Raw genomic sequence first — 18,787 nt, forward strand, 5'->3', positions numbered from 1 at the left:
GCTCAGATCATTCCGGGACACTGCATTGTCCCGGAATGAGGGTGACCGGGACAGACTCGCGGTGCCGCGGCAAAGGAGTAAAAGAGCCGCATGCGGCTCCGGAGCCGCTGGTTGCCGACCCCTGGCCTAGGTCCAGCACCTGCTACTACTTCGCAGTCCCATCACGATTACCCGTCTCGCCTGCGACAGGTTATCCTGAAATTGCTTGATTACAATGACGAGGTGGAGATCCTGAGAGCTTACCGCCGCCGTACCTCACCGCTCACCTTTTGCAACAAGAAAGTGCAGATCTTTGAAGATTTCTCAGCGGATGTGGCTAAACGCAGACGAGCTTATGGCAAAATCTGCACTGCATTGTTCAAGGCTAAGAGACACTTCAATATCCTACAACTCTGAAAGTATTTTGCTCTGATGGCACCTTTTCCTCTTACACCCAAAGCTGCTGAAGCAGTGCTGCAAGAATTCCTGCAGGACACAGCTCATCTTCCCCGATCCCCGCCATGTCGCTTGCACTCTCCGAAAGGAAAAGGCGACATTGCATTTTATCCACTTCGACACAGAGGGAGTTGTACAAGATCACCAGGCGATTCCTGGAAGCATTGCAAGTCGACTGGCTGTCGCAGCAGGAGCCAAAGCAGCAGATCTTCCTCTCCAGACTGAGTATCTTTTGTTACACATGTTGGGTTGCTCCTTTATCTATGAGATTTAGCTGTCCCCTGCTGACATTTGTTGCACTACTTTACTGCCTGTGGGTTGCTTGTTTCACATATTTGCTTAGTTACTGTTCAAGCGGCTTCCCCGCTTCATTGTGTCTGCAAATTGTTGGTATTGGGATGTGCACAACGGATAGTATGATAATCTCTCTCTGCCTATGGCCTCTCTCCCTTCCCCGTGCTATCGCTTAACTTTGTTTGGATCAGTTTTACTGGAGGGAGGGGAACACAACTCCCTACGCTGCTGCCCTTTTTAAAGGGTTTTGGGAATCCCTTCCCTCTTTGGGGTCGACTGCCTGCATAGCTTGTCATCCTCTTTTTTGGTACCAGCCTTGATTGATGTTAATACATTCAGCTGGGGTGCGGGGTGGGGGTTCTGTTTCATCATAGGCCTGAAATAAGTGAAGTCCATTACCCACTTAACATCCGCCGTTATGTCATTGCTGGCGTTGTTGTGCTCTTGGGTTTTCTTTTTTTTTTCTTGTTTTTAATTGTTAACCCCCTTCCTCTGTGGGCCACCCTCCTAGGCTCCTCTGCCCCTAGGCTCTCCACCTTATCTTGTCAATTTCATGTCACACTGTTCTGTCTATCTCTTGTAATGTCTACATGCTACTGTCTCTCCTCTCCTCCCCTCCCCTCTTCTCAGCTACTTGCTCTACACTATGCTGTCCCGTTACCACACCCGGAAGGGTTCTTAGTTTATCATGTGTAGAATTATCATCTGGAATGTGAAGGGGCTGCGTTCCCCTCAGAAACGCATGAAGGTTCTGCGCTTTCTGAAACGTCTGCATCCTGACATTGCTCTCTTACAGGAAACTCATCGTATGGAACCAGACTTTCAGAGAATGCAGAAGCTTTGGGTGGGCAAGGCCCTGGGTAGCCCGGCAGCCAATGGCAAGTCTTGAGTGCTGACACTGATTCACAAGTCTTTTGCTCACCGCTTACTCTCCCATGAACACGATATGGAGGGATGAATGTCTCCTATTAAATTTGAGCATCATGGAAATACCTACAGTTTATACAATGTCTATGCTCCTAATGGAGATAACAATTCTTTTTTTCGTTCTCTAGTAGATACCATCAACCGCACTACTGAGACACTGACGCTCCTGGGGGGGGGGGGGGGGTGGTGACAAACTCAATAGTTGACCCTCTGATAGACTGTAGAAGCTCCTCCTTGCCGCCAGTGACCGTATGCCAGAGTGACAAGGTACTCCCCCCTTTTCTGACTCAAAGGGTTTACTAGACGCCCAGATGACCGTGGGTACACACCTCTTGGTCCCGAATTGACTATTTCTTGATCAGTCCTGTGCTCTGGATGTCCAGGATCTGGTCATTTCAGATCATGCACCAGTTGTCGTAAGGGCTCCTGTTTCCTGTGGCGCTTTCTATACTTTCTGGCGAAAGATGACTCCTTCCAAGAACTACCGAGGGGCTTAATCTAGTTTTCTGACCTCCCCACTTCGGCTAACAGGCTTAAATGGACGGAGGCGCGAGCGGCATATGAGTTGTGGTTGGATAGGAAGGAGAGGATCTATAGGTCCCACCTTGAGGCCGATATATTTTGGCATGGTAACAAGACTGGTCGTCTCCTTGCCTGAATAGCGAAGGGATCTTACGCGCCTACGCATGTTTTAGCCTTGAGGGATCAACAGGGCCATATCTGGCAAGAGCCGCACTCCCTTAATGCTATCATGGGCTCCTATTATACTGACCTTAACTCCTCCCCGCACCCCTTACTGATGAGGGAGTGAGGTTTCTGAATGGTCTCACGCTGCCAGCACTGTCTGAAGACCAATGTCAGGAGCTTAGTGGAGCAATAATGGAGGAGGAGGTAGCGGCAGGTATTTGATCTCTTGCAAATGGCAAATCGCCAGGACGGATGGGTATCCCAGTGAGTTTTACAAACCCCTGCTAGATCAAGTGGTTCCCCCTTTAACTTGCTACTTTAACAAAATTCTATAAACTGGGGTCATATCTTAATCAGCTAAACTAGCTTATATCAAAGTGGTCCCTAAACCAGGCAAGGATCCCTTGGACCCAGGATCCTATCATCCTATCTCTCTGATCAACCAGGACGTGAAATTGTTATAAAAAATCCTGGCAGATTGATTGGTGTTTTTTTTTTTTTATACCATTCTTGATTAGGGGATCATCAAGTGGGTTTTGTTGAAACTCGCTCAGCTGTCATGAATATTAGGAAGTTCCTGGTAGTTATGGATAGTACTCAGCGCCTGTCTCGATCAGTTTCCCATACTGCCCTGCTTACACTTGATGCGGAAAAAGCATTTGATAACGTCCGCTGAGACTGGTGCTGACCAAATTTGGTATCAACGGCAGATTTAGCTCCTTTATTGTCAGGCTTTTATGATGGTCTCACAGCTAGTGTGTACACCCCGGGTAAACTTTTTGGCCCCATCTCATTAGCAAAAGGTTCTCGCCAGGGATTCCCCTTTTTCACCCCTATTGCTCTATTTAGCAATCGAACCCCTGGCGTGGTCTCTCCTCTCCTCTGACCTCTATCGGGGTATACCGGTGGGATCTCAAGAAGTCAAATTGTGTATGTTCGCAGATGATGGGCTTTTATACCTTAGTAATCCACGTGAGGCTGTCCCCAAAATACTAGACTACCTGTCCTATGTGGGGAGTTTCAGCGGCTACAGGATTAATGCAGCTAAAAGCATGATTTTGCCCTTGGGAACGGTCTATCTTAGATGGCTGTCCGAGACGGATAATTTAGGGGAGGCAGTTGCCCCCTCTTTCATAACATATTTGGGCATACGTATAGGGAAGACACCTGACACACTGTATATGCTGAACTGTGTCCTTCTTTTTAAGCGCATTTTTGCAGAGCTGAAACGATGGGAATCCCTGCCGCTATCTTAGCCTCCCGTTCCTTCTCTCCCCTTGCCCTTTCTTGATCATCCAAAGTCTCCGCAGGGTAGGACCTCCTCTTGGCTATTACTGTGGGCCTCTAGGGGGGTCACGACAGTGGGAGATCTCATTCATAGTGAAGAACGTAGGTGACTTACTGCAGGAGAGATCTTACATTCCTTTGGGCTCCCTCACTCTCACATCCTCTATGCCAATCAGGTATACACTTTCTGTTCATCCAGACTCGGGGACCTCACAAGGGAAGTTCCGACTTACTCTCTAGAGGAGATTACAGGCGAGAATGTACGGAGGGCATAGATATCTTATCTCTATTTAGCTTTTCGCAACCATTTTTTGTAAGTTGACCATGAATGGATTTTCTGCACATGGGAGAGGTGTGATGGAGACGACAACATCACTGACGTCATCCTGGGGGGGTTGGGAAGCTATGCGCAAGAATGTTATCAATGAACGATGGAGAGAAACATACTTTAAAATGGCACATGCAGCCTTCTATGGTTTTAACATTCTGCCTTCCTCATCCTTTCCTTACAGGATTACTAACTGCCCCAAATGCAAAACCCCACTCACAAATCTTTATCATGGAGTTTGGGAATGCGTGGTCACAGTGAAGTATTGGAAGATGGTTCAGAAGTACATTTGAGATTATTGGCGAGTGAAGCTCCAGTTCACTCCCCAATCCTTTTTGTTCCACAACCTACGCCCACCTGAGGGGGAGAGGAGACGGACTCAGTGTTACGCTGCCTTTTTACCAAATGGTTAGACTCAGTCACTCCGGATTTGCTAATGCTGGTTTCTCAACTAAAGATCTTCTTGGAGGTGGACAGATTGGATGCCAAACACTATCATGACTCTAAGAGTTTCTTTTAGAAATAGAAATCTTTCATTGTAACTCTGACTCTCAGGGGATTGCGAAAATTGTTTGCCCATTCCGGTACACCACGTGGTACAGTTTGGAGGCTCTGCGAGCTTCCCTTGGTGTGCTTCGCATACCTGATGATTGATCCGATCAACCAATTCTACTCTTGCATTGTTACTCCCTGCAAAATCCACTGAGCATTGAAGGGGGGGGGGGGGGGGGCTTCAACTGTAATTATGAGCCTATGGTTCGGGTCATTGCGCCACATATTTTTGTGGAGGAGGGGGGGGGTTAGGAATTGATCTGCGGATAGAGGTAGGAGGAGACAATTCTTATTTTTTTGCATTTTAGTTCACTGGAGACTCAAGGACATTCAGATACTTTCACCTTGACTACCACGTGCCTTAAATGATTTTCTATTCCTTCCTTGTTTATTGTTACTTGTGACCTTTTATGTGACACTCACTGTTTACACTGATTTGCTCTGTTTGTTATAAAATTATTCAATAAAAATATATTTTAAAAAAATGTAGGGATCGTTGCTTATTAGCAAATAGCCATTCCTAATATTCTTTAGGATGGAGCTCAGTCAGTTACAATTACAATATAATTGGTGATGATATTTAGAATATATTAATAGTTTTATTACAATTATTTCAATAGATTTCCTGATTGCATATATCCTTATTTCCATATATATATATATATTGAAGAACTTAGCTCAGTTGAGTGACACTCAATTAGTACAGACCTGATAATGAAGCTTTTCGAGTGGCTTTACTTACATTGTCTCATCTCCATATAAAGGTTTTGAAAGATCTGCCACGCATTGAAGGTAGACCTGGGGCCACTTTGCCACCAATGGATTTTACTAAGCTGGAAGAAGGGTTGAAGAGCAAGTATGACGATATCACCCCAGAGGATATTATGTCTGCCGCTATGTATCCTAAAGTATTTGAGGAGTACAAAGACTTTAGCACTCAGTTTGGTCCAGTGGAATGTCTTAACACGCGCCTCTTCTTGGAGGGACCTAAAATTGCTGAGGAATTTGAGGTATGTGGGTTTGTAAATTATTGTAAATTATAAAAAAAAAATAAAAAAATAAAATAGATCCATATTTGCATTCTTTTTAGTATTATGGTAGCTACTGTTTTCAAGATACCTAGTTATACATATATATAATCAGGAAGATGGCATTCTGACTTGACTGTGAAAGTCATAGGTATTGTGGCCTTATTATAGACACAGAAATGTAGCCACATTATATATGTCTTAATTCAGCCTAAGGCTTATTTGGGCAACCTATGTTTCCTATTCATCTGGATTTGCTCTTTAAGTTAACGGAGGAAAGATGCTAAAAGTACTTAATAACCACCGTACAAGGGGTCTTGGTCATTTGAGCCATAATGTAAACGAGAATAGAAATCCATATGACAATAGTAATGTCATGTTGGTAGTAGTTGAATAAGGACAAGTTGGGCGTCACAAACAAATATCATAGAAGATATATAACCCTATAATTTAGTAATGACGCAGTCCTGAAATGCATAGTTTTTAACACTTTAAAGACCGTAGCCTTCAGCCGCCTGAATGTCCACAGCAGCATTTCACCATTTGGAATGATGCATTCTAAGGCTTGAATATTTTTGTTTAACACTTAAAGAACATTCCCGGGCAACCAATATACCAAATACTTAAAGGGTTATTCCGCCCATAGACATCTTATCCTTAGGATAGGGCATAAGATGTCTGATTGCGGGGGTCCCCCCCCCCCCCCCCCCGGCCTGCGCAATCTCCGTGCAGCACTCGGCATGTCCCAACAGTTATATCCTATCCTAAGATGTCTGTGGGTATGCTAAAGCTACTCTAACCAGGTGGCTTCATTTCTTGGCTACATTGCGAATCCGGACCTGCTGATTGCCTACATGACTGATGTAGTGACGGCTAAAGATGCGTCGATGATAGGAAGTAATTTTTCCTTTTACATTCCTATAATACAGTCTGTGTATCTCATAATGATGCATAGATAAAGTTAGCAATAACAAAAATAATTGAGGAAAACTTAGTATACCTACACAATCTTCAGAGTTCATATCCCATTAAAGGGAATAGAGCAATTAGTCACCGAAATTGCATAAAAATCCTCTAAATACAGTAATGGAAATATTGTAGATACACGTACAGCTGCACATCCGTTTAAAACAAACACATAAAATGGGATTCATGGTAATGTGTGTTTCTAAGAGCATAGTTTAATAAAGTGTTGTCAATAACCATCTATGCATTTCAAGACAGATCCTGTATCACCATAACACTGACACTTAAAACCAGTATAAAAATACAGACCCAGAAAACCAGTACAAATAATATTAATCTAGAAAACCAGTATAAATAATATCGACCTCCAAAACCAGTATAAATAATGCCGACCCAGACAACTAGTGTAAACAATACCAGCCCAGAAAACTAGTATAAATTATACTTACCTAGAAAACCAGTATCAATAATACCAACAGAGAAAAACTGAACAAATAATACAGACTGACCCAGAAAACCACTACAAATTACACCAACCTACAAATACAGTATTGATAACATTGATGCAGAAAATCTGTACCGATTATACATTCATGGAAGACCAGAACTTATAGACTAGTACTGACACAGAAACCCAGTACAAATGATACCAACCCAGAAACCCATTTCAAATAATACCAACACAGAAACCAAGTACAAATAATACAGACCCAGAAAACCAGTACAAATAATACAGACACAATAAATTATCTCAACAAATAATATCATCTCAGTAGACCACCACAAATAATACCACCACAGTAAACCAATATAAATAATATGGTCACACTAAACCACTCCAAAAAATACCAATACAGTAAACCACTTGTGGGAGATTAGCTCAGTAGAACCAGTCAAATAGGGGTAAATAGCAGTCACAGACAGGAACACTGAAGTAAACTTTTAAGAGGGCTTCTTGTATCTTTATTTTTTTCAGTAACAAAACACATACGGCCTTTACACTCAGCCATTGTATAGGACATTATACTGTAGGATAAATTTTAGTTATAGGAATAGGAGTCTAAGGAAATGTTAATGGATGACCAGAGAATGATGCCATGAGCCTGTGCGATGCTGGAGATCACAAACGATAAATACCTTGAAATAAGTAAAAAGTAGCAAGGTGAAGCCTCACATTGTGTTTGTATATAGTTTCTCTGACAAAGGATAGAATACATTCAGAATCCATCTCCAGATAGTGGCGGGTCCATCATGGACAAAGAGTAAATCTCATATATAAATGATGATTAAACCATCTGCTACAAACTATTTCGTCTATTATTCCACCGTGTATAAGTTATTTCATTTTTTCAGGTGGAATTGGAAAGAGGCAAAACCCTGCACATCAAAGCCCTAGCTCTGGGAGATTTGAACAAGGCCGGCCAAAGGGAAGTCTTCTTTGAGCTCAATGGTCAACTCCGATCCGTCCTTGTTAAGGATACTCAGGCCATGAAGGTGAGGTGCCCACATGGGCAGAAAATACAGCACCAGGTTGAATAGCGGTATTCTGGATATAAAGTTTTAAGTGGTATTTGCTGCATAAGGTTTAGATGGAAACTAAACTATAATTTTATTTGCTAGTTTTCAGTGTTTATAGCTGTGAACTAGTAGATTCCTTTTGATTCAGTAGGGTTGGACTTTGTGCCACAATTGTACCAGTCCATATGATTATGCCCCAGTCACAGCCCTTATAACTGCACATTTTTAGCCAAATGTAGAAGTGCAAAACACTTTACAATGTGTTGAATGGGATCAGATAGTGAATGCCCAAATACTTACCCAGTCCTGTGGTGCAACCTAGCTCCACATCTGAAAAGCTTATCTAAACACTTTCCCACCTCAACAAGTGATTGAAGAGCACTAATATATGCGATCACTTCCCCAGCGTCTAGGTAGGAGTGTTGCTGTGTAGCTGAAAGCTCTAAGCAGACGCTGTTATTCATAGTCCGATTGTGTTCCCATAAGACAGACACTATTAATATACTTTTCACATGGAAAATGCCTTTTATTCTACTGTGAATCAATGAGGTTGCACTATAAGGTCCTGTAACGAGATTTACATAGGTTTAATAGACGGCATCTACATCTGCCTAACTAATGAAGCATCTTATATTCTGTACAATGATATTGATAAGTGTAACAATATTAGAATATCCTATAAAACTAATTCACATATCAATATATAGTAATAGAACAAGCTTAGCACACCCTGAAGTTACCTTCTTAACATCCATAGATGGACCACACTTTGCTTTATGCCACTAGTATTTTTTACAATTAAAAGACAGGGAAATCAGAATTATCTGAAATATAATGTGAGCTATTCTTATTTGTAAGTAATTCTGAATATAGGGGGAGATTTATCAAAACCTGTCCAGAGGAAAAGTTGCCCAGTTGCCCATAGCAACCAATCAGCTTGTTTCTTTCATTTTTAACAAGGCCTCTGCAAAATGAAAAAAGCGATCTGATTGGTTGCTATGGGCAAGTGGGCAACTTTTCCTTTGCACAGGTTTTGATAAATCTCCCCCATAGTCCATACATGAGTGTCCCATCTCACCACAGTTACCGCAAAGAATGTGGGGAATGTCAGTAAACACAGTAGTTGGCAAATGAGAAGATTCACTGTCCAAGCATGGGCTTGAATAGTTTCAGGGCTTTCTTTTTTCTTTCATAAGAAAAATTTAAGTATATTCTCGAAGTTCTAAGTCGTGATTCCCTTGTTGGCTTTTTTACACAGGCTGATTATCGGCTGAACGAGTGTTCCTAGGATAATCGGCCCATGTAAAAGGGCAAGTGATCAGATGACAAAAGTCCCCAGGGATAGTGAGGATATTAAGGTAGAAAGTCTCCCCGGCCATCCTGTAAGTAGTCCCCTGGGTGGATGGAGCTATATTTACCAGGTCCCATCGCTCCGGCCTTAGTGACGCCCCCTCGGCTTAATTGACGGCCTGCATCATCGCTCCTTAAGCAGATGGCGAAGAGTGGTAACGTGGCCGTCAGTCTTGTCGAGAGGGTGTCACTGTGGCTGGAGCGACAAGACCTGGTAAGTATAGTTCTCCGCCTAGGGGACTACTTAAGGGGTCACTGGGGGAAACTGTATTACTTCATATCCTCCCATCCCTGGGGACAAAAACGTCCCCCGGGGATGGTGAGGGTAAAGATTTTAGGATATATAACGTGTTGCCAAGCGTTATATAGGGTAAAATCTAGTGCTTGGTTCCCTTTAAAGAGCTGCACAATTGATCAGCCGAAAAGCGTTAATCACAAAGGCTTGTTTTCATGACAGCAACAGCACGTCTAAAAAGGCCTTTGCTGTGCAACTTTAACAACTGCCCCTTGCTTGCAGGAGATGCATTTCCATCCCAAGGCCCTGAAGGACGTAAAAGGCCAGATTGGCGCCCCCATGCCAGGAAAAGTGATCGACATAAAGGTGAAAGAAGGAGAGACAGTGGAGAAGGGTCAGCCTCTCTGTGTACTGAGCGCCATGAAGATGGAGACCTTGGTGAATTCTCCAGTCTCTGGAACAATCAAGAAGATTCATGTGAAACCCGACATGCATCTGGAGGGAGAAGATCTTGTCCTAGAAATAGAATAAATTGAACCTTAAATGGAAGAGCTCTGCCGGGAAGGGGATTTGTGAAATGCCTTGCTTTCTGTGTCCCTCTTGTAAGATTGAGAGGGTGCTATATACTCATCTCCTCGTACCTGCTGACAGTGTGTCTTATCAATGTAAATGAAAGTGCTTTACATGTGGGTTTAGGGACCTAAAATCATATCTGGATTATTTTTTACTTTGCTTGCTAAAAAATATATATATATATATATATATATATATATATATATATATATATATTTTGCTAAATAACACACACAAATGCTTTTTCCTGAGCTTTCAGGCGGACATTAGAAAAGGTATTTGCCAATCTGAGCTCTTGTCTAGGTGCAGAGAAATTGTTCTGCTGGATATTGCTTACTGTCTGAAAAGGAGTCAAATGTTTCACATCAAGTATAAATCTTTCCCGTTCCTATTTTTAGTGCCAAACAGCAAAGAGCTGATATTGCAGCTGCCGCTCCTCAATGAATAGAGATTGGATAGGCATTAACCTCAATATTATACATTGTCCATTGCAGTAACTGACTATGTAACTTGTGAAGACTGACTAAATCCATACTGCATAGGCCCCCTATGATTGCCCTATTACTAACTGGTACATTCCGTTCCATCATCATGTACATCACCCTTTCCTTATCTTCCAGGAAACACAAAAGCTTTTACTAGGTTTCAGCACCATGGACAGAGGCGCAACAAGCAAGTATATACAGGATGTCCTGCTACGCACAAAATAATTCACTTAAACTACTGGTATTAAAAAAACTGCTTAAACATAAAAAAAAGCACATCTTTACATTTTTAACTTTTCATTGTTTTGTAATAGAAATGGAGAATCATAAAACTTATATAGGGTTTATATTTCGTCATTTCATAACACTATGCAATTCATTTGTACTATTTTAAAATGCTGAGTTATCCAAAACTCATGTTCTTATGGAGAGCTTTCTACATTATTTTGTGTTTTATATTAAATTTTTTTCTTCTTCTTTTTTTATACATAGCCTCATGAATTTTCTCTATAGGTTGGTGCCTTCATGACCTTGTATTGTATTTGTAGCAATGGTGTTTTTAGTCTTGGGAACACACTATGGGGGCGATTTATCAAAACCTGTCCAGAGGAAAAATTGCTGAGTTGCTCATGTCAACCAATCAGATCGCTGCTTTCATTTTTCAAAGGCCTTTTCAAAAAGGAAAGAAGTGATCTGATTGGTTGCTATGGACAACTCCGCAACTTTTCCTCTGGACAGGTTTTGATAAATCTCCCTCTATATGTTCTTGTTTTGAGTGTAGTAACACCCTAGATCAGTGGTCTCGAAACTGTGACAAAACTACCATTTCGAGCTTGCCCGGAGAGCCGTTGACTATCTGGGCATGCTGGGAATTGTAGCTTTGCAACATCTGGAGGGCTTTGGAGTTTGGAGACCACTGTTATAGATCATTTGTAGCCTAGTATAATAGGTACAATAGCGCACACTGAATGACCACAATTGTTGGGACTATCAAGTGAGATTTAAATTTTTTAATTATTAAATTCCCTAATAACAGAATATATAATCCGACATATCAAGATGTAGAGGATTTTCTGGGTTAAAATTTATCAGTTTCTTTTATCAGTTTAGAAAGTGAGATTTTGGCTCCACCATCTATAGCCTAACATAAGTATCATTGTGTCCTTCTACCATACATAGTGGTTAGGACCACCACTTCTATCAACTGATTTTCATTTTGTTGTCCGTATCAAGATGGCCGCCGTCACACTAAGACATCAAAGACTCCTCAGAGAGTGGTAAACTATGAAGAGCTGTGTGTAAACCATTCGGCAGATGCTGAGTTTGTCAGGGAACGATAACAGTCATACGCTAGGATCACTTTGTAGGCATGATTTGTCCCCGGAGGGTACATTGAGAGTTAAGATAAAGACAGCGTTTGCTGTATTCACTGCATTCTGTCTATGAATGATATCAGGATGATTTAAGGAAAAATAACACCGCAATACGGTGCACTGCTAATGGAAAAACTGGAGAAGTTGTATATCGCTATGTTGTGTGGTTGGTTTTGTGTTAGTACATAATGGAGTAGTAGAGGAGGACATAGAGAAGGAACATTCCTGCTGTATGGTCACATAGAAGATAGCAGTTACACTGTAGTAACAGTACGGTCATGAGATGACATAGTGATGGCTGTAATATTTATCTGCTTTTAGTGGCGGAGCCTTTGGATTCCACTTGCTTGTCTGTAGACCATAGCGTACACACATAACACACGATTGATGTAATAACATAGCATCAGTTTATTTTCTTACCGAAAACCAGGATTCCTGGAGCCATACTTGCCTGCCCTTCAGCATTATAGATACGAAATTTTAATTTAGGACAGCAGCTGTGCATTGTGGGCAAATCATAGGCATTTAGGGATTGCCAGCTGCTTGTTTAGGCTACCCCTGGTCTTGAGTGCCTTTGGGCTTTGCCTATTTTAAGCTTTTTACCATCTAACCTCCCTTGCCTAGTTAAGAATTTATAAAGAGCGCGCAGTAAGATGCTATGTGATGTATTCTGCATTACGACTCCCAGTCCTGTACCCTCTTTTCACCTTGACACTTATTTTTTTTTTTAGATATTTTTGTTTTATATAATATATAACAGCACTTGCTGATACATAGTTTTCATTGCCAACACCTCTTTTACCACCTTAACTCTTCACTAGCACGAGCATGTGCAGTAGAGGTTTATGTAACTTGCATAGGTTGCACAGTCTTGGTTTTTATTCGGCTGTATCACTGATATGGAAACCTTTCTTATACAGACGGAACTTTTCTTCTTCTTTAGCTGCATTGCATAATATAGCTTAGCTTTATCTGTAGATCGAAGAGGTGGCTCATTGCCGAGGACATTGCTAAATGTTCAGCTTTTTAATTGTCTCCCGTCCTATAGTACATTGGAATCATAGGCGTTTTTTTTTACCTGCAATACTATGTGACAGTCAGATTGAAATATTTGTGGCTGCGATTCTCAAGAGGTCTGGATATGTGAAGAGGTAAAAGGGCTCTTTGCATTTCCATTTAATGTCTTCACAGATACATTCTGTGTGAAGAGCCTGTGGGCAATACATAGCGCAGCACTTTGTCAGAGCTCTGACCTTTTAATGCCTGAAATACAATGAACTGTTTGTGAACCCGGTCGGGTCATATAGTGAAAAATGTTATGTCTGATGTGCAGCCAGTGCGTAGGGCCATCTCCTGTAAAGTCAGCGCTCACGGAGCACCGGGCAGAGCGGTATAGTAGGAGAAAACGCTCTGCAATTATAATGTGACAGATATATCACAGCTCTCCCTGCATCAGGTCAAGTTTTTAAAGTCACTCTCGGAGATACGAGATCTTACACGTTAAACACTTTTCCCCCATATCACTCACATCCAGTTGGATTTTGCATGCTGTACGTTCTTTTACTTTTCCTGTGCACAAAATGTTTTTACCTGTAATAAATGAGCAGCTCCCTGTCCACTTAGTCTATGCAAAAATGTACTCGGCATTTGCACAATGAATTCTTATCTAAGACAAGCACCCGAGCTCTCATACATAAGAGCCCACTGTGACGGGAATACAGATGTTTTTTTTTTTTTTTTTGTGTGAATTTAGTCTTTCCTTTTTTATATGTTAGAATTTAAAGTGGCGGCGGCAAGAATTTTTTCGTATTGGACCATGTTGTGCCCTGTACCCTATCTGTGCCCACCATGCACCTTTTAGCCATTGTTCACGAAGGGTATAGGAAGTCTTTGTTTACATTGCCTACATTTTAAGGCTTTTTTGTTTTGTAAGCCAAGTTCTGTCACCAAACCCTGTGCACGATACTCCTCTCTACGTTTTAGTTATTGTCGGACCACCGTAGGACATTTTATTGTCTTCTATACAATTACGAGTGCCTGGATTGTAATAGTTGATTGCCGATTTGTCAGATTGCTTTCAAAAAGAAAACAGAGTTCTTATTCATTTATGGATAGGGATGAGCTGCTGAGCATCTATGTATCTTCCCAGTTTAAATGGATTCTGCAAGCAAGATGGTGATTGAGCACACTGAGCATTGTTCTCTCTCTAGAGGCTGGGTCCGTATTGCGCTTTTAGTCAATGTAGTAGAACAAGAGATAGAGACATTATCCCCTTCTCCCTCCACTCCATATGGTAGGTTAAAAAGGCTGCTTTGTGAGTAGTAACAGTTAATAGCAAATAGCCATTATGGTGAAGAGTATAACCCCGAACCATTGTTAACTGTGGACCATTAACTTCTGTAATACCAGTATTCTGTGTTACCTTGTTTACATTGTGAACTAACTGGAGATTTCCTTCTGTGTCTAATACCAGGGAAATAACAAGAATGCATTAGTGAAATGTCTTTATATGTACAGGTCGAATTTTGCCTTTGAATGCCTTGTTATGGATTTGATTTACCTTAGTGTTTATCCATTGAAAATAAAGCTGAAATTATGTTATGTTGATATGGATTCATTTTTGCTGTTGGTAATTTCTTAAAATTTTGTGGATGAACTGAAAATAATCCTGCTTTTTCTAAAGAAGCAGTCCATAAAAAAAAAAAAAAGAAAGTTTTTCCACCACTGCACCACTTCAATATTGGTCTGTATGGCTGTTGTCCCAGAAGGAAGCCTCTTCTTAAGATGATGCACAAGAAAGCCTGGAAACAATTTGCTGAAGACTAGAAGACTAAGGACATGGATTACTGGAACCATGTCCTGTGGTCCGAGATCAAGATAAACTAATTTGATAAAGATAGGTGTCAAGAATGTGTGGCAGCAACCAGGTTAGAAGTACGAAGACAAGTGTGTCTTGCTTACAGTCAAGCATAGTGGTGGGAATGTCATGGTCTTGGCCTGCATGACTGCTGCTGGCACTGGGGAGCTACAGTTCATTGAGGGAACCACGAATGTCAACATGTACTGTGACCTACTGAAGCAGAGCATAATCCTCTCCCTTCGGAGACTGAACCGCAGAGCAGTATTCCAACATAACAACCCCAAACACACCTCCAAGTCGATCACTGACTTGCTAAAGAAGCTGAGGGTAAAGGTGTTGGACTAGCAAAACATGTCCCTAGACCTTAACCCTATAGCGCTTATGTGGTGCACCCACAAACGGAAGATGAAGGAGCGCAAGGTCTCTAACATCCACCAGATCCGTGATGTCGTCATGAAGAATTGGAAGAGGACTCTTGTGGCAACCTGTGAAGCTCTGGTGAACTCCATGTCCGTGACGCTTAAAGGGGTACTCCAGTGGGGGGAAAAAAATTCAGATCAACTGGTGCCAGAATTTGTAAATTACTTCTATAAAAAAAAAATCAGCTGTGGTATGCTACAGAGGAATTTGAGTTGTTCTTTTCAGTTTGATCACAGGTGCTCTCTGCTGACACCTCTGTCCGGAGCAGGAGAGGTTTGCTATGGGGATATATTCCTACTCGGGACAGTTCCTGATATGGACAGATGTGGCAGCAGAGAGGACTGTGGTCAGACAGAAGACAACTCACTTCCTCTGTAGCATACAGCAGCTAAGTACTGGAAGGATTAAGATTTTTTAATAGAAGTAATTTACAAATCTGTTTATCTTTCTGGCAACAATATGTTGTTTTTTTGTGAAAATGTCGGGAACATGCCCCTTTTTTGGAGACCACGCCCCCTTTTACAAGCAGCCACGCCCCTTTTTGGGTTTTCTTAATGGAGAGTTAGTCGGGTTTTTTCAATTCTGGCGCAGACAGAATTTCTGACGCAATGCGGCAGAATCTGGTGCACAACCCGACAAAACATGTCGGGTTTGCAATAGTAAATGAGGGCCATTGTGTTGTCACGTGAAAAAATATAATAAAATATTTACAAAAATGTGAGGGGTGGGCTAATTTATAGGAGGTACTGTAAATATATCGGGTGACTAGCTACATATTGATTAAAAAATGGATACTTAAACTTACAGAGAAATATACACGTACATGAATTATGTCTAGAGAGTAAATGTTATCCTTGTTCTGCCTCCACTGGCAAAATCAATTACTTGTTTGTTAATTTGGATTGCATGATTTATGTGGTTGTTATCACACATAGGTCATAGTGACAACTCTATATGTTATTAGCATAGTCAATGTAACACAGAAATATTATGAAACAGGTGTAAAAAGTAGAGAGTATATTAATTGGGAAGAGTATCTTAAAGGTGTATTTTGTTATGGTGCAGTAGTAGTATGATAAACACTGATAAAAATGAGCCCGGATACAGAAGTCTCAAAATATTTTTTATTAGGATACAATAAGTAAAAATGGAACAAAACATACTATAAAACCCAGAATGTGCAATATGTACAAAACATAAAAGATATTAAACTGTAACAATCAGGCTGTTGCTAGATCCTTGTGTCTGAGCAAAGAACAGAAAATTACGACCCCCCCCCCCCCCAGCAACTATATTATTTAACGTGATTTTGACGAAAATAGTAATATAGTTCATAAGGTTGAAAAAAGACCAGAGTCCATCAAGTTCAACCTATATCCCTAATAAGTCCCTACTGAGCTGATCCAGAGGAAGGCAAAAAAAAACCTCTTACTAGAGGTAAAAATTCCTTCCCAACTCCAAATATGGCATCAGAATAAATCCCTGGATCAACGTTCTGTCCCTATAAATCTAATATACATAATCAGTAATGTTATTACTCTCCAAAAATGCATCCAGACCCCTTTTAAATTATTTTACAGAGTTCACCATGACCACCTCCTCCGGGAGAGAATTCCACAGTCTCACTGCTCTTACAGTAAAGAACCCCTGTCTGTGCTGGTGTAGAAACCTTCTTTCCTCTAGACGTAGAGAATGTCCCCTTGTTATAGATACAGTCCTGGTGTCAGGCCCAAGGCCTGATTATTAAAATCCTATATGTGTATTATAATTATAACTGTGTGATGTATTATCCAAGCCATGGGTGAGAGGTCATTCAGACTGTGGGTTTGTGTATTGCATTTTATTGGGGGTCTGGCTGTTTGTTTACATCTTCTATGAAGCCAAAGGCTTTTTTGAAGTCATGCACTCTGGTCCCATCCTATAATCAAACAGATAAGGGGCAAGGAAGAGAGAAGACCCCCTGGTGGGATCAGAGGGGAGGGGGGAATGGAGTCTCCCTCCCAAGAAAGCAGATATGATATTTAAAACAATGCCAGACTCAGGGTGTTCAAGGCTGTGCAACAAGCTGACAAGACCATCCTAAGAACAGCTGGACTCTCAATGACAAGGACTGCTATACCATCATGCTGTAAGAACTTCCTATTTTGTTTTCTGAACTTGACTTGCTAAACTCTTTCATATTTTTGTAACTGTATGTCATTTGTTCCTGTATTTTTATATAGTCAGCACTGTGATACCTTTTATCAGATGAAATGCTTAATTAATCAGCTCTGGTCTTTGATCTCTAAATAGATGAGCTCACCTTTCTGAAGGCAGCTCTGGTGGAAACACGTTTATCTAAGGGTTAATTTGGTGACTTGCTGGGACTAGTAGTGGATACCCATAGGTCTGGTGGCCTTAACCCTTGCACCATCACACTCTCTCTAGCGTCGTAGCTGGACCAATAGGGTGTGATCGTGACACCTGGGTATAAATAGATCATGGGCGAGATCTCTGTACGGCCCCCTGATATATTTATACATAGTTATTAGGTCTCCCCTAAGCCTTTTTTTTTCTAAACTAAATAACCCTAATTCTGATAATCTTTCTGGGTGCTGTAGTCCTCCCATTCCCTGTATTACCCTGGTTGCCGGTCTTTGAACCCTCTCCAGCTCCACTATATCTTTCTTGTACACTGGTGCCCCGTACTGTACACAGTATTCTATGTGTGGTCTGACCAGTACTGTACACAGTATTCTATGTGTGGTCTGACCAGTACTGTACACAGTATTCTATGTGTGGTCTGACCAGTACTGTACACAGTATTCTATGTGTGGTCTGACCAGTACTGTACACAGTATTCTATGTGTGGTCTGACTAGTGATTTGTACAGCGGTAGAATTAGAAATAGAGAAGTAACAAAGACAACAGTATATTAGAACTGTTAATTTCAGTTACCTAAACAGATCATATGTTACCATGGGCATCCCCAGAATTATTTTTTACGGGGGAAGGGGGACTTAATTTTAATTATGACTGTCATGAGGGGGAGGGGCATGACACACAAAACACAGGCATGCAATGAACCCACAGAACCAGATTGCAACTACAACATTTGCCATAGCACTAACACCAGATATGGTCCTCTGGCACAAGATCCACAGAAGTACACAACTCTACTGCATCAGATAATATACAGCACAATATAACAACCCACAGTGACAGATTGCACCCAAAATTCATACCTTCATGATTCACTATATATATATATATATATATATATATATATATATATATATATATATTATATAGTATATCTTGTATAGTATATGTCTTTTCTTCCTTTACCCCTGCTCTCTCTCTCTTTCACCTTACATCATCTAGTTGTCTGGAGACTCTTTTTTCCCCTTTTATCCTGACATCTATTTTTCCATTCTATATATTTTATAGACACCTTGTCCCCTGACATCTTTTTTCTGCTTTATTTCTT

General features: G+C 41.2%; 1 protein-coding gene across 2 annotated transcripts in view; it reads left to right on the forward strand.

Moving 5' to 3' along the window:
* Positions 1–14,645, forward strand: part of PC (pyruvate carboxylase) — a 537,865-nt gene extending 523,220 nt beyond the window's left edge. For both annotated transcript variants that reach the window (XM_056527381.1, XM_056527380.1), the window contains exons 19-21: positions 5,275–5,520; positions 7,858–7,998; positions 9,890–14,645. In XM_056527381.1, coding sequence (XP_056383356.1) covers positions 5,275–5,520; positions 7,858–7,998; positions 9,890–10,138 — 636 coding nt within the window. In that variant the 3' untranslated portion in view covers positions 10,139–14,645. The remainder of the gene's footprint in view (positions 1–5,274; positions 5,521–7,857; positions 7,999–9,889) is intronic.
* The last annotated feature ends 4,142 nt before the right edge of the window (positions 14,646–18,787 follow it).

The sequence above is a fragment of the Hyla sarda genome, chromosome 6 (genome assembly GCF_029499605.1).
Source record: "Hyla sarda isolate aHylSar1 chromosome 6, aHylSar1.hap1, whole genome shotgun sequence".
Taxonomy (NCBI): domain Eukaryota; kingdom Metazoa; phylum Chordata; class Amphibia; order Anura; family Hylidae; genus Hyla; species Hyla sarda.